Source organism: Varanus komodoensis, unplaced genomic scaffold (genome assembly GCF_004798865.1).
Source record: "Varanus komodoensis strain SLA01 unplaced genomic scaffold, ASM479886v1 scaffold3, whole genome shotgun sequence".
Lineage (NCBI taxonomy): Eukaryota > Metazoa > Chordata > Lepidosauria > Squamata > Varanidae > Varanus > Varanus komodoensis.
In genome coordinates this window covers 60,562,136-60,585,337 of record NW_025335761.1, presented here as the reverse complement: position 1 = coordinate 60,585,337, position 23,202 = coordinate 60,562,136, and the positions used below count along the sequence as shown (strand labels likewise).

The window sequence follows — 23,202 nt, the reverse complement described above, 5'->3', positions numbered from 1 at the left end:
CTTTCACGGAGGGTTCCCGGAGGAGGGCCTCTGCCGCTGATCTCAAGGGGCAGGAGGGCAAATATGGGCGCAGGCGCTCCTTTAGATATCTAGGTCCCAAGCCGTTGAGGGCTTTATAGGTGATAACCAGCACCTTGAATTGGGCTCGGACTTTGATGGGGAGCCAGTGAAGCTGGTAGAGGACTGGGGTTATATGAGAACAACGCCCAGTCCCCGTCAGCAACCTGGCTGCTCTGTTCTGCACCATCTGAAGTATACACATTTAAATGTGTATCTAACTGGCCTGCATTGTAGCTGATTGCAGATTCTTGTTGGAAACAGAGTGGAACTTTTCAGTGTGATGCAACACGGGAGGTGGCTACACATTGGACTCTTTGCCTGCCCAGCACGGTATGGTTCATTTGGGCTGACGTCAGCACACCTTGTTGCCAGGCAGGCCATCTTCCCAATCACTTTCAACCAGAATTCTTTTTACTTTCGCGTTGCCAGGGATAGAACTTGGGGCCTTCCGCATGCAAAGCAGGTGGCCTGTTGCTGAACTCAGGTCTCTTCACCAGATTGCTAAAAATACGCTTGATGGAGAGCATTTAATTCCAAAGGGCTTTTTTCTGTCTTCCTTTCTTCACATTTTCTCTGAATGGTGACAGAGAGGATACAAGAAAGGACCTTCTTTGTGATGGTGCCTGTATTTATTTATTGCCTTTTTTCTGCAAGAAACCCAAGGCTGCTTATGTAACCCTCCTCTCCATTTTATCCTCCCAAAAACCCTGTGAGGTATGTGAGGCTGGCAGTTGATGATTGGCCCAAAGTGAACCAGTGAGCCTTGTCACTGACTGGGGACTAGAAGCCAGATCTTGTGAGTCCCAGCTCAACACTCTAATGTCTATGCCACTGGTTTTATTTTACAATGCTCTCATTCATTTATTTCATTTTTATTCTTTCTTGGGAAATAGGATTGAGGCTGACTTGCTTTTATTTTCAGAGCCAAATTGAATTGTTTCTATTTGTCCAGGTGTTCTATTTTCTGATTTTTTTCAATTATAAGGTGGTTAATCAACTTTTAAAACAGAAAGAAATAGTTCTGGAGATCAAAATGTGATACTCTTTTCCTCTACTTATTTTTAAAAAAGGAAATTACCAATTTGGCAAGACTACCTCATTTAACAGACCTGTGTTTGAATGACCCCCAATATGAACCGAACCCAGTCTGTCTTCTTTGCAATTATGCAACACATGTGCTGTATCATATTCCTCGGCTTCAGAGGCTTGATACTTATGATGTATCCCCTAAACAGATCAAGGAGCTGGCTGAGGTGAGTGCAGACACAGAAATGTAGAGTTGGAAGGATGTCAACAGGACCTGGTTATTATATCACATGTACATTAATAGGACCTGATCAAAGAAGTTTTGGCCAGCATTATTGTTTGAACATAAATAATTGAATCGTGTGAATCAAAACTATCGTTCTGAAGAAAAAAGGATGCTTGTCGTGTTTCTAGATTATGGAAACCTGTGTCATTCCAGGTAGCACATGAGAAAAGGTACATATGAGAAGAAGGGGATTGCATGTGAGAAAAATGGGAATGCTTCTTGTAACATAGCATCAGCTGCAAAATTTTTATGTAAAAAGTACTCTTATTTAAAAATAATATAATTTCAACAATCCCATTTTTGATACCCATTTGAAGCATCTTTTGTTTTTCTGAAAAGGTATCCCCTTAATCTAACTGATAAACTGATGGCTGGAGAGGATTCTTGCCAGGGGCAGGGCTTGAGGCTAAGTTCTGCCCCCTAGAAAATTCTGGAAGGCTCTGCGCTCAGATTGGGGCACCCCATGGTCCAGGGCTGCGCATCTCCGTATGACAGTGTTACACTGAATGTATAACCTGTGGTGGTAGAGAAGGAGGGGAGGCTACCCATAATCCGTGGTATAGCCAATTTATTTATTTGTTTAGGATTGGTAGGTTTTAATGTTTGTAAACCTCCCAGAGAGCCCTCTGGGCTGCTAGGGTGGTATATAAGCACAAATAATAAATAATCCACAGGCAGAGCATCTAATGCAGTTTAGGCATACAGTAATTTTGAGCTGATGCGATTTCATCGCATCATGGAATGATTGTTATCACTGGATTTATTTATATTCTCTGGCTTTCCTTTGAACCTCTGAAGACAACAGTGATGAAAAAAGTGATGTTCTACAACATGCGTATCAAGTGTGCTTACAGACGCCTCAACGAAGAGCTTGAAAAGCTGAAGGAAAGGAAGTGCAAGCTGCAGAAGTTGCCGGAGGATCGCCTTAAGCATTTCAGTTGTAGCATCAAGCATGTAAGCAGAGGGGCTCAGTTCTCAGCCAAGTAAATTCAGAGTAGTTCTGCCGTGGAAGCAGAGTGCTACAAGTGCTTCTGAACATTCCTCTCTTATAGTTCCATGCTTCTGTGCTGGAAAGACTTTCTCAGTTCCTCACCTGCTTGTTAAACGACTGTAGCTCTGTGGTGCCGCACATGCTTTCCATGTAGCCAGCCCAGATTTAATTCTTCCCATCTTCAGTTAGGGGCTGAGAAGAAGCTGAAAGTTTTGCACTGGCCACTAATAAGATACCAAATCATGCTGGAGTTACGATTGCCAGATTTTAAAGCCCTAACTCTCTCAGGACCATGTTATCAGAGAGGCCTGCTTCTTCTGTTCAAGTGGCCCTGGTCTTTATGTTCTGAGAGGGAGGGCTTGCTGACTGCATGGTGCCCAACTGAAACTTGTTTGGCTCTGCTGTGGAGGGGGGCCTTCTCAGTTGTGGCACCACAATATGGAATGATTTTCCCAGTGAAACCAGGCAGGCTTCTAGAGTGGGGTATTTCTGCTGAGAACAGAAGAGACACTTTTTTGCCCAGACGTTTCCCTGATTGCTACTATTGTCATTATTGTGGAGTTGTTTTAATTGAGATTTTATTGTTTTCATCATTGTCTGAATGATTGGCCTGATTGTATTTATCATGGATTTTTAAGATCATAAACTACTTTTTTAAAAACAGCATAGAATTTTTCTTTTAGGTAAAAATACTGTCTGAAATGCTGGAATGTTGCTGCACATAAGTTCAAACCAGCCTTCCTTAACTTGGTTCTCTTTCAGTATTTTGGACTATAGCTCTCATAGTTTCTGCCCATGAGCCATGCCAGCTGGCACTGATGGGAACTGTTGTCCAAAACATCTGGAGGGCTAGGCTGGTTTTAGCAGTGAGCGAGAGGGACCAGAAACTGGCTTAGTCTAAGGCAGCCTCCTGAATGTCTTCAGCTCTTCCGTTTGGCTAGCTTAAGGACTTCCCCATCTCACGATTCCTAGTACTCTCCTGGCTCTGTCCCCTCCCTCACCCTAAAACATTTGTTTGGAAATATATCTCATTGAGCTTACTGCCAGCAGTGTGTGTTCTGAGAACTCTGGCAACGGGAACAGCATCAAAATGGACATTCACACCATTTGGACATAGACATATTGAACTTATGTGCACATAAGTTTTCCATACGTGTACCCTTTGCATACTGGACCATTCCACGTGTGGCAGAAAAGCAGGATCTTGATCTTCTTGCCACACATGGTTTGAACATCTGCACAGGGTTACAGTCCGAGAAAAGAAGGATTTTTCAAAGTCACCGGATACAAGAAGACATGACTGAAATCTGATGATTCCAGGAATGAGAAAGGGCTTCTGTTTATAGTCCAGCTCAGAATGGCGGCTTTGGGTGGTTAACAAAAAGGCATCACACACTTGCCCTGAAATTTCCCCATGCTTTCCTGACCTAATTCTGAGTCCCAAACATAAGCCTGGAGAGGGATGCTGCACGTTTCTTCTAAAAGACATTTAGGGTAAATTAAGCAAGAAAGGTACGGGAGAAGACTTGGAGGCTGTTTACATGCTGTCAGCTCTTCTCGTCCTGTTTCTGCAGTTATTTATGTCATTTGTACACCACCCATAGCTGTAGCTGTCTGGGTGGTTGCAGCTGGGACATTACCTCCTCTCTAATAGAGTGAAAGGATCTTCTGGTGGAATAATAATAATACTGGTGCTCTGGAGAGCTGGGATAGGGAGGAGCAGTGCTTTTTTGTCATAGAACGCACCAGAACAGAGTTCCAGCACTTTTTTTGACAGATTTTCCAAGTTTTAAAAATAACTTTTGAAAATTTGATGTTTGGTCCACGTGGATTTGAATCGCCCTGTCGAGCGTAGCAGGTCGGCGGCAAAATCATTGAAACGGTGCATGCGGGCTGCTTGTGTGTCGAGTCCGATGCATGCGCACTTCATTCGCGCTGGTTGCGATGGCGCTGCTCGGCTTGTGATTGGTCGTGTGGTCACGCGCTGAGTGCTTACTGTATGCGGCGACCATTTTGTTTCATTACACAACTGACATGTGTGGGTGGGTGTACAGTGACAGACTATGTGCAAAAGGTAAATAATTTCATGAGTTCCAGCACCTTTTTTCTTACAAAAAAAGCACTGGGGAGGAGCATTGGGAAACAAGGCAGGGGATGGGATGGGGTGAGGGGGTGTTTCACGACCTCAGGCAGGCACCTCTGCTACAGAAGTCATCCAGTTCCCTTGTGGGATGGGAGTTTGTGTTTTCCCATAGCTCAGCTCTGAAGATATCTTCCCTGGGCTTGAAGCAGCCAAAACCACAAATAAAGGGTCAAACTGCAAGTAAAGTTTGTTTGTTTGTTTATATAAAGCTTTTATATATATTGTCCACTGCAAGCATCTCGGGATGGTTTTACAATAAAAGCAACACGAAATGAAATAAAAGTTAGTGCTTTCATCCCTTGATTTGTTTTTCAGTTCTAGTTGTACTTTCATCTTTCCTTACAACGTGCACATATTCTATTTTGTAAGCAATGGCTGAGTCCAAGTATGTTTTGTCGTTCTGTTCAAAAGCTGGAACGTGAACTGGCAGAACTTAAGGCCTCCGGCAAAATACACCCTCACAAAACTGTTTCGAGCCGAAGCTTCGAATGTGAAAAATCAGACGGAGAAGCTGAGAGTGCAGATGAGACCCCAGAGGAGTCCAGTACTGAGCAGCGGTACCAGCATAAATTAGACTGCCTCAGAAGGAGGATAAAATTCTGGAATAAGAAGCTAGATGAGTACGTACGTTCTTTGAAAAGGCACAGTCACGATTTGACCGCAGTGAATTAAATGTTCAAGCTTTTGTGAGGAGTGGAGCAGAGATCTGGAATGTCCTGTGCGTGCAAGATGGGCTGCAGCCTTGGCTTCTGCTTGTGTTGCCACCAGATCTATGATCATTTTTAAAAGATGTTTGTGAGGACTGAATACCACAGCATCTTTTTAGGAAGAATTGGTCAGGTTTAGCTAGATCCTGGCACTGACAGTATTGTGCAAGGTGTGGTGTGCTTGTGGTGCCACCATTTCAGTCAAAAGGTACTTTTTGCCTTAATTTTGCTTTGGAAAATGTCTTGCCATTGAATTGTGTTCCTCCAGTGTGGAAAATAATGCCAGTGCTTTCAGGTTTCCTGATGGCAGGCAGCTTTTTATGAGAGGCATTCCTCCTCTGCTTTCACATGGGAGGGAAGGCACTCCTTTGAAATGGTCCTGCCATGAAACAAGCATGGATCACTGAAGAGCAGCAGGGAAAATACCTTCTTCCATTTTTTCAGTGAGACTGTATGTGCATTCAATTGGTGAATTAATAGCTTGCAGCTCGTACCTTTTATGTTGTCCTTTTGTGGGCAGAACAAGATCCAGCAGTGTTGGACTGGGATCTCCCAAATTCCACCACACCACACTGGGGGTGGATGAGGGTATTGGACTGGGACTTGGGAGACCTGGCACTTGGCTAACTCACTTGGTGACTTTGGGCCTGTCATGGACACTCAGCCTAACCTACCTCACAGGGTTGTTGTAATGAAATGGAGTGAAGAAGGACTATGTAAGACATTTTGGGATCCTTGCAGAGGAACAAAGACGTAATATAAATGTAATAATATATTTATTATTTTGTTGGTCTTTTTATAAGCTGGTCTGCTGTGGAAAGGGTTTTTTTTAATTGCTTGGCACTGCTTATTTCTTTGATTGTGCTTATGTTTTTTCTTTACATTTTTTCCTTTTTTCCAGGTTTTTGTCTTAATTTAGATTTTTATGGTTTGCTGCCTTGAGTGCCATTCTTTACAGCAAAGGCAGGATATAAATAGATATAATGAATTGATTGATGAGGCAATCCTATATGCAGTTACATGGGAATAAGTCTGATGCAGACTGACTGCACTGACGTCTACTTCTGAGTACTCGTCCTACCCTCTTTCCCCAAAAATAAAACCTAACCAGAAAATAAGCCCTAGCATGATTTTTCAGGATGCTGGTAATATAAGCCCTTCTCCAAAAATAAGCCCCAGTTAAGAACGTCAGCCGGATGGACAGATTTAGTACGTCCGTTGCCACACAATTTTGGGTTTGGAGAGTTATGACAATATTCTAGAAGAAGATGGCATGACTGTATTTGAATAAATGTAGATTTTTGCACATGAATAAATATAGATTGTTGTAAATGGAAAAAATAAGACATTGCCTGAAAATAAGCCCTAGTGCATCTTTTGGAGCAAAAATTAATATAAGACCTGGTCTTATTTTGGGGGAAATGTGGTAGGATTCCTGTACTCAAATGACAGTAAATTGATTAATTATTTTTTAATAAAATGTCAAAAAGAGCGGCCTTATTCTTGTCATCTATTATAGCATCTTTGCACTCTTGGGCCAGACATTGGAAGGCAGGTGCAAAGTTCTTTTCTACTGAGCAATTGAGCAGAGACTGAATTTTTATTCCATTCTTTATCTGTCGTCACATCAGATAAAGAATGCAGTCCAAGGGCACAATTCTGTGCTTATTCAGAGAGTATAGACAAATGCGCACAGGACTGAGCCTTTAGGACAGTGTCCAAAGGGGCTGCTGTGCTAATGAGAACAACCATTAGTGCTCTGGGAAGCCAGCTGAAATGACTGCTTTGGGAACTGGGCAAGATGGGAGCTCCACTGACTTGCCCCGTTCTGAAAACAGTAGTTTTGGCTACCTACTTTGGTAGCACAGAACAGCTTCCTATTGCACTAACAAGCCTGCTGGTGCAGTGTGCTGAGCACTGGCAAATAGCTAGCATTCAGTACTGTTATTTTTGTTGGTTTATTTCAGCCAAAGCCAAAAATCCAAGCCTGTTGCCTCAATTGGGGTCCCCCAGTGGAAGGCAACCAGCCACCACCGTCTCCTTTGCAAGCCTTGAGCCCCAGTGCCTCCACAAAGCTTGTCATGCTTCTCTTTCGATCAGAGCTGTTATCTGTGCTTTGTTATCGTTATCCTTCCAACCGAGGTATATCCTGTTGCAGGATTGAAGCAATTTATCAAGTAGAAATCAAGAAGAAGAAGAAAGACAACAATCTGATGGTGCAGTTTTTGCTTACTGAGCTGGAAACAGTGGGAAACATACGCTTTGAAGAAGGCTCGCCGACTGATGTCTGGTACCAACTGTTCTGAGACATTGAGAAATATTAGCCTGTAGCATGATGGTGTCTCCCCATCCCCATTTATTTTACTAGGTGTATTACCTAAGTATTTAATACATACTTATGATGGTTTATCATTGTGGTTTGTAGTCATTCAAGCTAGGATTGGAGGTACTGCAGCTCAAACAGGTGGAGACTCAAGGTGTGGCAATGTTCAGGTGCCTCTTGAAAATGAATTTATTCATCCAGGCTTTACCTGCCTTGTAATCAGTCATGGCACTGCTTTGTTTTACTACTTTTGCTGTAGTGTTTGTAAGGTTTTATATTGTTTTCAATGCAGCTTTTTTATGTTGTACTCGATGCTTGGAGATCCTACTATGTCGAGCAGTCCAGAAGCAGCTTCTCTAGCAAAAAAAAAATTCCAGATTTAATTCTGGTATCTCCAAGAACCCTCCCTGAAACTCTGGAGAGGGACTGTCAGGAGTAGATGCTTCTTGACTGGATGGACTGATGGTCTGAATCAGAGTAGCATGTTTCTGATGTTTGAAGACTGCGTTCGGCAGTTCGGGGATCATAGCAAACCATCGTTTGAGGAAACCAGAACGTCTTCTTCACTGGGGAGGAAAGAGTTGCAGGATGCACAAGCTTGCCCTTCGTTCTGGGTCTTTCCAGCTGTGTCTTGGGGCACATTTACCCAGCCAGTCAGGCTGGCCCATAGGCCTAATCCAGCCCTCTGTATTCCCCAGTTGGCCATGCTTCCTTCTCCTAACCCTAACCCTTTCTCCGATTCAGCATTGTTTGCTGTGGGTGTGTTGAAATTCACTGGAATTATTGCTCTACATCAGGGGTCTCAAACTCAACTTACCTGGGGGCCGCAGGAAGTAGAGTCTGGGTGAGGCCGGGCCACATCAAGTATTCCACCCCCGCGGTGGTGGGGGGCCGCTCATCCCGCCGCCGGCCAGGGCGCCACCGGGGCTTTGAAGGCCGCAGGGCCCCTCCCCCGTGCCCCACCCATCCCGGCAATTGGCCCGCGGGCCGCGAGTTTGAGACCCCTGCTCTACATGATGACTCATGTACCATTTATAAATCCCTTTATACTGAGCCTCTCTCAAGGAGAAGCAAAGTGAAAGTGGTCTAACCCATGAAAACGCTTGATCTTCCTGCCTGTTTTAGCTAGGATAAGAAAAACCTGAATTTCTAGCCCACAGCCCTTCATAAGAAACGTAATTACTACATTTCAGCGCTATGACTATATGATAAATTTATTTATTTATTTATTTTAAAAAATACATTGGTGTAGAGCTCTTTTTGTCCAGTTCCTTTAGCAGTGTTTCCCAGTGTTGATATTTCTACTACCCCATGTCTGTCTCTTATGATTTTAGTCTGTGAGTTCTATGGCAAGGTACGTTATGCAACCCAATATAGTTTTTACTGCTTGGTGCAAGAAGCATACACAATCCACCAAGCCAGACTCAGCCTGTTAACATGGAAACATTGCACGTCAAAAGGGGCGTCCTGGGGCATCTAGTCTGACCCCGTGCTCCAGCCCATGTCCAGTGGCCCATGAAGGACTCAGGCAACCTTCTGTCTTGTTTCCAGCCTAGAACTGCAAAACGCAAAGGAGTTTGTCGCATTTGATAAAGTCAGCCCTGCGTTTTGCAGGTCAGAATTGTGCAAGGCACCTGGGCACACGGCAGTTCTTTGGTTGGAACTATGTATATATGTATGAGCCGTAGGAATGATGTCATGTCATATTCAAAATAAGAGGCTCAAATTTTCATTTGGAAGGGAACAAAGCGAGCAAAAACGTCTAGTTTTTTCTGCTGCCAGTTCTCCCCCCCCCACACACACACACAATTAGAGTGAGGATGCAGAACCCTTTTCAACCCAAGGGCTGACTGCATTTTGGAGAAGACCTTAGTGCAGGCTTCTTTGGGACTGGGGTTGTTCCCAAGACATGAGCTTCTACACCTCTGATGTAGAGGGAAACGGCGGATCTTACTGGCTCTAAGTCCTTTGTTTTCCTGACCACAGGTTCAATTCCTGCTATGAGTTAATCCTATCCCGATTTTGTGCTTGGGACTTCAAACCGTACGGCATCACAGGAGTGAAAGTGAACCATGTCATTAGAGTGCACAACAAGGTTTTGAGGCTGAAATTTGAGGAAAAACTCCAAAGCTTTTTGGACAAAGAAGATTTAAACGAGTCGATGTGAGTGAGTGGATATTTAAGATGTTTGCCCCAGCTTACTGGTTTCCATGCTGTCTGCTCTGTCCTCCAGGCCTCGCCGAAGCTCTCAGCAGCCCCTGTGAGCAAAATTTTATTTATTTATTAGCATTTTTATGCCGCCCCCATCGCAAAAAGCCTCGGGGCGGCTTACAGAAAAGATAAATTCCCATCCTTTCCCTATTGCTTGTGGACTGTGGCAGTCTCCTCCTGATTAGTCCGCCGTAGTCCTGGGGCAGGTCCTCAATTCTTCCTCCTAAGTACATCTGCTCATCTGCAGTATTTCTCAGATGCTCCAGCCCCCACAGAGTATTTTATTAAATAAATAAATAAAAATAGTTCCTCCCTCTGTGTAACCAAGATGAACACATCACTTGGCCAATAGAAATAAAGAAAGCAATGACATGTCTGCTGCTCGGGAGCTGAGGGTAGTAGAGATCAGAGGCTAGAAGTGGCCACTTCCATGGCTGTTCTTGCCAGGCACCTCTATGGTGATTCTATATGAACAATGATAAAATAGCTTCTTATGTAAATTGGCTCAGTGGGTTAGATCCAGAAAGGGGGAGACCCATCAAAATCAGTCAGACTGAAAAACTGTTTTAAGTTCCATTGATTTTGATAGGGCTATTCTAAGCCTAGGTCCCATCCGCTGCATTTTGCAAAATGCAAACCGAGATTGTCTTATTACCCAGGGTTTCAAGTGGGTTTGTAACTCCTGTTTGCACTGAAATCTGGCTAACACACATGTTGCGTCATAGCAGAATGTTCCAGTATGGTTAAAGCAAACCGTGCAAAGGAAGAGAGATGTGCACAGGAGAAGTGAACGAAGGGAGGGAAGGAATGCCTATGTGCGTAGCGTGTCCAATCCTGTTTTTCTTATCACAGAATATACCTATCCACTTATCCGTAACCTGACAGGAGAGATGCCACGATCAATGAAAGTGGCTTTCCCTGAGTGAGGGGCATCCATTGCGCTCCAGCTGGGCTGACCCTTGCAATTTCCCCAAACGCAGGAGACATTGCTGCATAATTTGTTACTTTTGTGTAGTATATTCTGTAGAGTTCATTTGTACCCATTCATTTTTGTACTTTTGCAAATTATGTTTATCTTTACACTTTTCTAAATGCACTTTGGTGTGATAATTGACCTGGTTAACACAACGTGACATCCCACCATGGGTAATGTGGTCTGAACCCAGACTGTCAGGTGGGCCGAACCTGGTGCAGCTTTGGCAGGGCAGCTTGTTTATCACAGGCAGGAGAGGCAGCTGGAGGCCCACATCGTGGCTGGTTAGGTAGGATTGCTTGTTCAGCCAGCTCAGTATAAGACAGCCTGCAGTGTGTCACTCCTCCAGTAGTGGGGGAACCCAAAGGACTTCTGGTGTGGATTCCCAAGGGGGAATGCTGAGGTGCTGCAGCAAGTGTTTTTGCGGGCCTTAAGGAAGAAGAAGATGAGCCTCCAGGAAAGATGGCACTGAACAGAGCCAGTGGTGGGAAAAGGGGTACTTGCTGCATCGCCCACCTTCTGATTCCAAGCTGAACATTCCTCCAAATGGTTCCTCCTCCATTTTGAAGATTCTCTTTGTATGTTTGCTTTATTTCAAAGCCTGGCTGAGGGGTGGGGGAGCCATTTGGGCAAGTTTGAGTGGAGAAATAAGAGCAAATACTAGAGAAATCGTCCCACTTGCTGCTTTTTTGTTCAGAACTGTCCCTTTCCAACACTTTTCTTTTTAAATTAATAACACGTGGTGTCTGTGCTCTGTTAGACAACTTTGCACATACGGTGTTAGCTCTTCCGTGATTTTATGGAATGCATTGCAACAAGTTGTAGTAGTACATTTAGCACCAACTGCTAGCCATAAAAACAAAATAATATCCTCAGGTTACTATACATTTCAGTACCAGATACAAAGAACAAATAAGAAGGAAAGGCCGTCATTCAAAAGATTTGACTGGCCACTGTCAGAAATGGGGTAGTGGGCTATCTGGACCTTCATTTAGTCCAGCTGGATAATTGTTATATGGGAAGGAATCCATTCTTATACACACTAGTACTGCTATTTCTTTTTTTTTCTCCAGAAACTACAAGAAGATGCTGGACTATCTTTTTTATATATCTCCTCCAGAAGCATCCTTGAAGAAAAAACAATTGATCCAAATACTAGAAGAAGGCTTCCAGGAAACAGAAAAGGTATCTGGAAGTTTAAAAGCGATCCTTTCCTGTTTTTGACATTTTAGGCCATGTGGTCTGAATTTTACTATCTTCATATTCAGAAACATTGCATGGTACAGTGCTTCTGGGACTGCATTTTTTCCTGTGTCAGGTGAGGGGAAGGTGATTTGAGCCCACTTCTCAATAAAAACATGATCTCTGCTGGTTACAGAAAACTATTGACATAAATATTTTTCCTAACACCTTTGCTAGCTCTCCACAAGGCCGGAGATGGAGGATTAGTATTTGTTTGTTTTTTAATATTGGGAGGCATTTGAATCTTAAAATCTCCCATGTACGTTATGAACTGGTACAATCCTAGGAAGACTATGCTATTTTATCTGTGTACAAAATATCCAGTGTTGCATGTATTATGCACTAAAAATGTTAAAGTTAAGCACCTGGGTGATTCAACTACTGTGCTAAAAAAAGCTGAATTCTGTGACCTGCATAAATTATACACATTCAGTACAAAATGTTACTGCTTTCCATAATTTATTATGATTTAAAAAGCCAAGAAACTATGAAGTGCATTGAACCCTCTCCCATCAGGTATGTCTTTGGTCATGAGGGCTAGAAACCTGCACCTTTAAAATTGGGAAAAAATATGTGGCTAAATTCTGTGGCCAGCAACATATGCCTTTGTGTGTTCACACATAATTGTACAATGAAAGTTCACTATCCCAGTGGAATCTCCAGTATAAACATTTTGATACTTTCCCTTTTGTCTTGTGCCACAGAGCCCATACAAACTCCCTCTTCTCAGTTCTCCTTCTCACGCACCCATCACTTGCATATTATCAAATTATGTATTTATTTTATTGAAAATAATTTTCAACTACCTTTTAGGATAAACTCTCACAAGACAATGTACAACCAAATTGAACAGCACATAGCACAGTAAAAGAAGGGAAAGAAACAATAATCACATTAAAGTTGACAACTATTTTAAACCACTTAGTACCAAATTCCCAGAGGTCCCAAATAGAGCTTCACCCATTTATAAGCCAAGGTAAATAGAGACATCCATGAGATTCACTTGAAGGGCTGTAATAATAGAACTTGGCATTTGCAGAGAACCTAGTAGGGCGGTGGATCTTAGCAAGACTTGCTCTTTTGCTCTTTTTAGGTACCTGGAGGCAAAGGAGCTGTTCAGCTCTCCAACAGCCTTAGCATCTGTGAATGCCCAAGAATTGAATATTTGCAAAGACAAGCCAGAAGCAAAGGGGACTCAGAAGAGCCTTTCAGGCATGGTAAGGAAAAGCATCAATAGTTTTAAGTCATGTTGTGCTTCAAGCAAAAACTTTATCAGCTGTGAAAGCAACTGAGGCTTGGCATATATAAATTGGTGACAGGTACACAGGTAGATATCAGTGGAGGAAACCCAGTGGGGGTGTTTGCCTGCTGTTTGGTAGCAGTGGGAGATCCATTCCCAAGCCAAACTCAATAGCAGGTGAGTTCCATCTCCGGGGCTGGTGGTGGCTGAAGCCAAAATCTGTGGAGGACTGGCGTGATAAGGCCAGGGACAGTCCAGGAAAGACAGGCTAAGGAAGCAGAGTGAAAACAACTGTGTAGCCCCATAGTTGGAGGGGCAGAGAGCCTTCTCCGGGAGCCCTCTTTGAAGGAAATCAGGAGGGTAGCTACTCGGAGAAGGGCCTTTTCAGCAGTGGCACCCCGACTATAGAATACGATCCCCAGGGAGGTTTGCTTGGCGCCATGGCTCGACTCTTTTTATTTTCCCAGCACTTTAACAATTAATTGGTTTTAACCATTTTTTATCATTATTTATTGGATGCAGTGTGTTGTGTGTTGTTATGATTTTTTGTTCTTGGTTTTTTGTCCTTTGTAAGCCGTCCAGAGACTTGTAGTAATGGAACGGCATAGAAAAACTTTAAATAGATAGATAGATAGATAGATAGATAGATAGATAGATAGATAGATAGTTGTTCGGGGGTTGGTACACCTCCTGTTTTTGCTTCCTGTCTTGGGATGGTCAAAAAACCCCAAGCAACAACAAATGCAAAAGCTAGGGTGGGAGTTGATAGACCGTAACATAGCCAGAGGTGTGGCTTCTAGATCGAGAGAGGTATTACTACCACTCTACACGACTCTGGTGCGCCCGCAACTGGCGTATTGTGCTCAGTTTTGGGCCCCTCATTACAGGAAGGATATAGCCAGGTTAGAGTCTGTGCAGCGCAGGGCCACAAGGTTGGTGGCCGGTTTGCAGGGGATGCCGTATGAGGCGAGACTGAGGGAACTGGGTCTCTTCAGCCTGGAGAAGAGGAGACTCAGAGGGGATCTGTTGGCGACATGCAGGTATGTGAGGGGGTGTCACACGAAGGTGGGCAGAGACCTGTTCTCCCCTGCAGAGGAAGGCAGGATGCGCTGCAACGGAGCAAAGCTCAGGGAGCCAAGGTTCCATTTGGATGCCAGGAAGCACTTCCTGAGTCAGGACCCCAAGGGTATGGGATGGGCTTCCACGAGAGGTCGTTGAGGCCCCATCGGTGCAGGTGTTCAAGGATAGACTGGATGTCCACATGGTGGGCATGTCATGAGCACAGCCGGCTGGTGCCGGAGGTCAGACTAGATGGCCCAGAAGACCCCTTCTGACTCGCTCTGTTTCTGTGTTTCTGCGTAACGTATGGCTGGCCATGCTGTGCTCAGCCTGGTGGGTAACACGTTGCACATACAGGCTGATGCATTTCAACTGCCTTATCCTTGGGAAGTCACCATTTTGTGTTTGCTCCTGGACTATAGAAGTTAACATCCTGAGGTTGACAGGGCAGTGTTTGGGAACATGTCTTGTTTCTGGTGTATTCATTTGTGTAAGGCACCAAGCTGATGGCAAAAGAAGAAGGGGACGGCAGAGGATGAGGTGGCTGGATGGAGTCACTGGGGCAGTGGGCGTGAGCATAAGTGGACTCCGGGGGATGGTGGAGGACAGGAAGGTCTGGAGGAATGTTGCCCATGGGGTCACAATGGTTCAGACACGACTTAGCGACTAACAACAACAACAACAACAACAACAACAACAAGGCACCAAGCAGCGAACAGCCAGCCATTTTGTACATTCCAAGATGCAATAGTATAGTTTGAAGCATGGTGTGACAATGAGTCAAGGTCTCGGTACAGAAAAGGCCCTTTCCCTCCTACCTAAGCTCTAACTGGGTGGCACCTAGGAATGGCTTCTCATCTTGACCTTGACTCATAGGAAGATTCATGTGGGAGCAGGCAATTATTTAGTCTGGAGGCAGGCAGGTTGTAAGCTCCAGTTGTTGTGGTGCATCTCCTAAAAGCCCTGGCTAGAACGGCCAGTGGTCTGGAATTCTGCTTGCTAAAGCCTGGAACATCTGGAGTTCTGCCCACCTATGCCTAGCGTCTGACTTGCTTGTTTACTTGAATTACGTGGAATCATCCATTGGTGCTTCACTGGGATTTTGGTGTGTGTGTTCTGTTGGTAAATAAGACCTTCTTGTCTCTTCCTTTTTCAGGGAAACTAATTATTGCCAAAGTCTTCCTAGGACACAGCGCTCAAGCTGGTGAGATGGATCCGTTTATCCAAAGCAACTATCCTGAGGTCAATTCCGTTTGCAGGCCACGCACATGCTCCCTGAATGCCTCTCAAGGGCCAGATCAGCCAGAAAAGCCAAAGTGTAAGTTAGCCGCTCCAGCCTTCCTTCTTACTTTATTGGGGGAATTTGATCCTGGGAATTTAAGGCAATGAAACCAAAATGCATTGTTAGCTAATATTTGTTTGTTTTGGTATTTATTTAATTACATTTCTATATATTCCCCCAATTGTCAAAGCTCTCTGGATGGTTGTAGTTATTTTTCTTCTTGCATGCCCTTCCGCACATGAGTAATTGTCAGGTGGGCCCCTGAAGGTATTTCATTGGGTGTGTCCTGCATGCATAGATGTGATCCATTAAACCTATGAAGTATTAGTGGCGGAAGCAAGAAATAGACCAGGAGAGCTAGTGCAGACATACCTTAGCTATATATCATAAGTCTGGAAGAAGTGGCTAGAAAAAGAATATACATCATAGGAGAGGAGCATTACTTTCCCAGAACATCTGTCTGAACTTTCATTTAATGCACCCTGCACCTGCCCACACACAACTATACAGCCCGTCCAGGTACAAGGATCACCTTGAACATGTGTGGATGATGTTTGGGTTCCGGAAGGTCTCTTTCCAGCGACTGGGATTCAGTGTTTCTGTGGCCTTTCCTGCTTTGCATGACTGGCACCAGAACGGGGTGCTTCCAGATGGAAGGCTGCTAGTGCTCCCAGTCAGCCTGCATTATGTTATTATTCCATCTGTTTGCTTGATGGATGTTTGACAGAAAGAAGGAAAAATCCAAGAAATGGTGGGGGAATATGGAAAGGGTATAAATGTGCCTCTCCTGATTGCTCCCCCACCTGCACGGACTTCCATGAATAAGACAGGATGTTTGCACAGCAGACAACTTGCCCGGAAGTTCCTTACAGTGTGCCAGACTTTTAAAAATGTATTCAAAGTGTCTTAACTGGCATCATTTGTACAAGTCATGGAGCTCAGCTTTCCTTGGCATGAAGTTAAGGTTTCACATGGCCTTGCCCCACACAAACCAGGCTCACATGACTTGACAACCCAGTATGAGCTTTCACCCATGTTTGTTTCAGGGTGGCTTGTTGTGATGTTGGAAATTGGCTTGTTCCTAGGGTGGCTTGTCAGTGCACAGTGACTTTGGCATGGCTTGTTGGAAAGAGCATCGGCGTGCACAGCAGGGGCAGCATGAAACCCTGACTCTCGTTGCAGATGTGCCAGTGCAGCTACTGCTGTCGCTCATTGCTTGTCCGTTCCCTCCACTTCTACTGGAGCTTGAGAAGACGTGGCAGCTGAGAGTGTCAGGGTGCCTGCACAAACTTTTCTTTCAGTCCTAATTTTAGCCTTGCACAATTGTGCAGTTTCAAGAGCCCACCGCTATGAAATTTGCATTCCCCCCTCCCAGCGTTATTGCTTTGCCATGGGATTTGTAAATTTCTAGCAGACTATCCCACCACAGCTAACGAAAGAGAAGCCACAAGCACAAGCGGGACGGAGTGCTGAAAGTGGCTGGTGACAGCTCAAGAAGGTGCTATGGCGGGGAGGGGTGTAATTATTGTAGAAATATATGAAGCAGCACATTTTAAAATTTTGCAGCAAGGGAAGTACCAAAACGTATAGATGAAATTGACTAGAGGGGTGTATGGTGTGCTAAGCAGCGGTCGCTGAGGCTGGCGCTCTTGTGTACTCACGGAAGACCATGAAAAATGAATTTACAAAGTAGTTGTAAATGTATTTCCTCATGCAGAAGTGCTCAGAATTATCCCCATTTAGCCGTTTGATGCGGGGAAGAGTTTCTTCAGGAGCCAGCAACCCCAACCAACCAATTGCAGAAAAGGTGCAGATTTGAGGACTGAAGAAAGAAGGCATTTTGCTGCAGATTTGCCTGAGATATATGCTGGGAACAGGCAGGAGGCCTGTTGGGTGAACGAGGCCTGGAAAGCCACAGAATGCCCCATCATCTCTTGGGAGTAATGGGGTTAGAGAAGAAACCACCAACCTGTAGTGGCTTATTCTCAGGGTGGCTTAGCATGACACATAAATTCCCCCACTGAGTTCAAGCATGCAGGCATGATGAGAGTGAAGCATGTGCTTGTCCTCTTGTGCTTGTCAGTCCTCCTCGTGTGACGTGGGTGAAGGACCGCAGGCATGCGCACAGAAAGGATCAGATGGCATGAAGAACGCTCCAGGCCTGTGAAATCAGTCCCCTGGTCTTCATGTACATCGAACAAAACACGGAGGCTTTCTTAGCCAGAAGGCCAAATTCCAGTTTGGGGAATGTCTCACAGGAGATGGGCATACAGGCCACAGCAAAGGTGAGCAGGCAGGGCTGAAATGAAATTATTACAGATTTGAAGTCTACTCAGAAGTAAGCAGGACAAGGCTTTTGCTGGGGTAATCAAAACATGAGGACTATGGAATCACATGGTCGCCCTTCCACACAGCAGTCCAAGTACCAAGCCTCTGCGTGTCTGCTCAGGAGCAAGCATGAGCAACCTGTCTACTCACAAGTAGGCTGTACAGGCCTCTTCAGAACAAGCCTCAAAAGTAAGCAGGTCGAATCATCCAACAGTTTCTTCCCCTCTCCCTGCAGGGAAAAGCTTTTGTCTCTGGTCAGCAACTGATCAGAAGTCAGAACTGGGAGAGGGGGGATCCAGAGTGAGAAGCTGATAAACTGGGTGGGAAGCCTAGCGTATTTTCAGTGGCATGTGGCCCAGAGATTTCCCAGATTTCTCTGCTCAATGGAGAACCAGTCATTTGGCCTATTTCATTTCATCTTTACCATGGACCTTAATTCAATCCAGAGCCATTTGTAAATTCTTCAGATGGTTATAGGAATTAAAATAGATACATCCATTGAAGGCAGATCTGGATTTTGTATTTTCAGAAAGAGAGAATCAGTCACTGTGTTTGTTCTTGGAGCTGTAGGTGTAATCTGAAACCTGCAAGACACTGAGCAGAGTTTATGTTTTGTCTGTAACTCATCTTCCATTCCCTCTTAAGACCCTGGCCATGCAGTCTTTATGACTTAAAAATCAAGGAGGTTTTGCTCCTTTTCTCTCCTCCCCCTGCTTTTTATTTTGCCTAATTAAGACAATTGGGCATTTCAAAAGTTTGCCCACAATTTTGAGCATACCTGGTTACACCTGGTAAAGCTCCCTAGCTTTGGATTTTGGAGTCTTTCATACAGATTTGTGTGGTTCAGTGTGTTTTACATGCAACCCTCCTATAGTTTCTCTGTTCTGGGAGTAACAGGTAATTCTTCCTCTCCTTACCCTCTTCTGCATTTGGTTGTTAAAGTCTCATTATCACAAAAGTATCGCTGCAAGTTAAATTGCCTGGGCACTTTAAAGTGGAGGCATTTTCTTAAGCACGCAAAAGATCGCTTCCGCCCCACCCCAAGTAGCCACTAGAGGGAGCTCGAATCACACACCTGGAGCTAGTTCCCAGGTTTACGTGCATGAGGTCAGGTTCCGACCTGATGCTCCGGCAAGTGGAAGGAAAGGAACTTAATACAAATACTAGGGATAATGTGACTGGGGCAACATTTTTGTCGCAGGCTAGAGTATGTCAGCAGTATGATCTGTCCAGTCAGGACTCGCTATTATCAAAATGGGTGGCTCTGGGGCTGCCCCCACTGTTTGGCAGGATTTAGGGGGAGAGATGAAGGCAGGGGTTGACACTCGGTTCTGCCACAGTACTGGTGAAAGTATTGGCCCTCGCATGGCTGGGAAGCGGGGGCGGGCAGGGATTTGGCACGCTGCTTCGGATCACAGAGGGCCTTGGGTTGGTCTGGATGCAGCAGGTTCCTCTTACGTTCTGGGTGATTTTTGTGGTGATTTGCAGTAGATAATCAAGAGATGCTGGCCCCTTGATGCTTAAGAGTAGCAACAGCTCAAAGGTGGCAGTTTTCCTTTAGGCTAAGCTGCAAACACGGAGAATGCTTCGGGCAGAGGTGGGCAGTGTCTTGAGAGACCAGGTGCCTGTTTTTGACCACCACCAGGGGGAGACAGATAAATAAATCACCCAGAATGGCATCTATAACTGCCATGGAGGCTGCAGAGGGTCAAAGTTAATTTTGACCCTTTTGGCCCTGCTTTGCTCCTCTAGATGCCATTTTGTTTGCCAAAACATTTTTGGGGTAGGCTCAAATCTGGGGCAGTGAGGGCTCCAGACAAGGGGCTTAGCTCTTCCACCTTATGGTTTATTCAGATAGAGACACCCAAATCTGAGAATGAGGCAGAGTTGGGGAGAGGACTTGGCCGTTTCAAGGACGCCTAATGAAGAGTCTCAGACAGAGCATGAGAACCAGCCCGGTCTGGAAAAGGGGGAGACATTTCAGAGCTGGGGCGGCAGGCGAGTGAAAGGCAGTTCCGTCACCCTGTTGAGAGATGACATATCAAAGGGTGGACGGGTGAAGGGAGTTTCCATCTTCAAGCCCTCAAGCAGCAGGAGCCTCCCTGAGGGGGGAGGGTCAGAAGCTTTTCTGAAAGGGATGGAGGGAAAGGATGTTTCAGTGTGTATTGCACTCTTCCCATGGGCAGATGCTTCTCCCACATCTCCTGGAGAGCATGACTTCATTTACACTGTTCTGTAAGCTGTGGTGGTTTACTAAAGGGTCTGTTCTTCTGAAGTTCCATCTGGGTCTGCTGGAGGGACAGGCCTGCTCCCCACAGAGGCCTCCTGGTGCCCAGCCCTGGACTTAGAGGAGGGCCAGGGCCGGGCTGTTTCCCCAGTGGGCCTCAGCGCTCTAGCAAAAGAACCGGTAGAACGAGGAAGCCTGGCCGTTGCCTGGCCCTGCTGCACCGCGTGCCGTGCCGTCCGCAGCAGGGCGAACGCCATCCGGGAATCAAGCTCTCTGCCTTCCTCCGCAGCTTCAGAAGCCTGTTCTCCGCTGAAGTGCAAGAACTGCAGCTGCCGCCTGCGCCAGCGCGAGTGGTTTGTCTTCGACCACGAACTGGTTTTGCCGGAGTACGTTGCTGAGTTCGAGCTCATCACACCGGTACGACCTTCCTGTCGGCTGGCAGCGCATGCTGGGCAAAGTGCTTCTCCCCTGTCCCAGCCGTGGCCTGGCTTGCAGGCTGCTCTGCTGCTTCGGCCAAGTCCAGCAGGGGCGGCATGGCAGCCGCTCATAGCAGGCGGGGAGCAGGGGCGGCTGGCTTCCTGCTGGAGAAAATTACGCCCACCTTTTCCAGGGAAGACGGGAATGTTGCTGATTCCCAAGGCAGCAGTCGTCCCGTAGCTTATTCAGCGTGCTGAAGGTGATGCGGCCAAAGCAGTGTTGCTCGCACTGTGATCACCTCTCTTGCTGTCACCTGGATCACGGGTTTCCGGGTCGTGTGGTCATGCTTTAAAAACCCACACATCTGCTGGACTGGAGATGCCTGGAGTTCATAAATACACATTCTAGGGTAGGATCTAACTTCAGGTTTGTTTCGGGTTTGGAGACTACATGTTGCCCACCCTGGCCTGGAGGAAAAGGGAATGACGCTACTTTCTTATCCCCATCAGTTATTCCAGGGATCTAACTGGACTTCTGGACTCCCAGATGTTCTGGCCTCCCTCTCCCATCAGCACGAGCCAGCATAGCTAATGATGTGGGAAGTGGGGAGCTGTAGGCCCAAATGTCTGGGGGCTACAAATTGCCCACCCATGAACTATTGCTTCGGCATGATAATCGGAAACAACATTGTTTGTATGCTTTATTTCTTTTCTCAGTGTATCCCTAGCTTTTTAAAATGCAAACTCTGGTCCATGAAATTAAAAACAGAAGCATTTATTGTTATTATGTTATTTATTGTTGTGAGCCGCCCCGAGGCTTCGGCGAATGGGGCAGCATAGAAGCTTTCTAAATAAATAAAAAAGCAAGCAAGCAAGCAAGCAAAACCACACATCTGGATAGTTTTCTAGTGATTGGTCACTACATGGTTAGTGGTGGTCTGATGTAAACCTTTGATTTGTAGGGCATTTCTAACTCCATGGAGATAGTGCAGAACGTAAAGGAGCAAGTCATGAGCACCGTATAAAAGCTGTTCTGGCAAAGGCCAAGGTTACTTGGTTGAAAGTGGATGCTCCTTCTCCAACCAGAGGTCCTGCAGATGTGTTGGGACTCCAGCTTCCATATTCCTGGGCAGTGAAGGTTTCTAGCTGCTGCCATTTTCATTTCTCATGAGCGTCTCTGAGGCACTCCTGGGGCTCAGAGACCCTGTAAAGAAATGAAGGTGGTGAATGCATGTAGGCTGAGCCACTAAGAAATGGAGAGAGAACACATGCAGGGGACTTTGAATGGTGGTATCAAATGAATTATTAAGTGTGTTGGGGCTCAGACCCCACCCCTGCTAGCTGCTCCAACTGGCAGAGGTGCAGCAGGCCCGAAATGGTTGCCCCTCCTGCACAGTGGTTCAAAACCACAGAATCAAATAAGTGCACATGAAGATGTGAACTGTTCTGCCTTTCCTCCATTCCCTATTCTTCATTCCCCAACAACTGGAGAGAGGAAAGGAAAGGAAAGGAGGAGGAGGAAACGGTGAAAGAATATGCAGCAGCTGTAGCATAACAGCACAGAATTTACGCTCCGTCACAGACATGTGTGCACTCAGCGAGAGAGCAAGAGGCATCACAGTGCTTCGAGCCCCTTTTGGGGGCACAGCCCTGCCTTAGCCTGGGCTCACTTGCCAAGGGCTTCCCAGGTTTAGTTTTGCTAAGTGTTGAATGGGAATACGCTTTCGACTGTTGTCTCTCATTCTGTCTTAATGAGCTGTTGGGCAAAACCATCCGTGGTTTTTGTGTAGGTAAAGCAGGAAGCCCTCTTCTCCTCGCTCAGCAATGTGATTGGGGAGGAGGGGAGGAGAAACGCGGCAGGGTTTGTGCTGTCCCGCGACCTGCAACGTGACGACGAAGTTTTAAGCATGGAGCCTACCATCAAGCCCAAGCCCAAAATCGTTTGCTTAGATGAGAAAACGGTGCTCACGGTTGCAAAGGCCAACATTTACAGTCAGATAATGGTGAGTAATGACTACAATGAGGGTGTTGCAGCTCCTCTTTTGTGTTATTACAAAATCAGAACACTGTTGCGCCACGTGGCAGCAGTGTAACTAACACACTCCTCTTCTCACGCTTTGGCTCTACTTTGTCTGAGCAGGTGAGAGGTTGGCAAATGGGGAAGCAGCGGAGATGAAGTCAAGGAGGACCAGGTAGTGGTGGAGAACAGGTGCAATTCCAGGTGGTGGCAATGAGCTTTTCAGGGATAGGAGCTCTGTTTAAACAAGGAATTGCCCAGTTCTGTAGAAGGAGAGCAGGGTTTGGTCATGTTTAAGTGAAAGGGGTGCACAGTGATGGCACAGAAGCTCCACCATCCCGTGATCAGCTCAGGCCTCTCACATGACTTACGGCTTTTTTCTGCCTGCTGGACTCCAGCTTCAGAAACAATTCTGGCTAGGAAAAATACACTTGGGTAGAGGGGCACTGGCTGCTTTCCCAGATTGCAAGCATGATCTTGGACAGGGGTCGGCAGCCTTTAACACTCAAAGAGCCATTTGGACCCATTTCCCACACAAAAGAAAACACCGGGAGCCGCAAAACCCTTTTGACATCTAAAATGAAGATAACACTGCATATATCGTTTTTTACCTTAATGCTATGTATATCTTCATTATGATTTAGCTGCAGCTCTTGTTCAGTCACTAAAAA

At 45.7% G+C, this 23,202-nt stretch overlaps 1 protein-coding gene and 1 non-coding gene across 2 annotated transcripts in view; both read left to right on the top strand.

Annotated features, from left to right (window-relative positions):
* LRRC9 (leucine rich repeat containing 9) overlaps nt 1-23,202 on the top strand; it is a 68,683-nt gene that overhangs the window by 5,104 nt on the left and 40,377 nt on the right. The window contains exons 5-14 of the mRNA XM_044436253.1: nt 1,131-1,313; nt 2,171-2,326; nt 4,918-5,126; nt 7,372-7,503; nt 9,523-9,699; nt 11,794-11,905; nt 13,056-13,179; nt 15,418-15,579; nt 20,388-20,515; nt 22,305-22,517. Coding sequence (XP_044292188.1) covers nt 1,131-1,313; nt 2,171-2,326; nt 4,918-5,126; nt 7,372-7,503; nt 9,523-9,699; nt 11,794-11,905; nt 13,056-13,179; nt 15,418-15,579; nt 20,388-20,515; nt 22,305-22,517 — 1,596 coding nt within the window. The remainder of the gene's footprint in view (nt 1-1,130; nt 1,314-2,170; nt 2,327-4,917; nt 5,127-7,371; nt 7,504-9,522; nt 9,700-11,793; nt 11,906-13,055; nt 13,180-15,417; nt 15,580-20,387; nt 20,516-22,304; nt 22,518-23,202) is intronic.
* LOC123026975 lies at nt 10,617-10,781 on the top strand. The gene has a single exon (XR_006415426.1). It is a non-coding gene; the product is annotated as a U1 spliceosomal RNA (small nuclear RNA).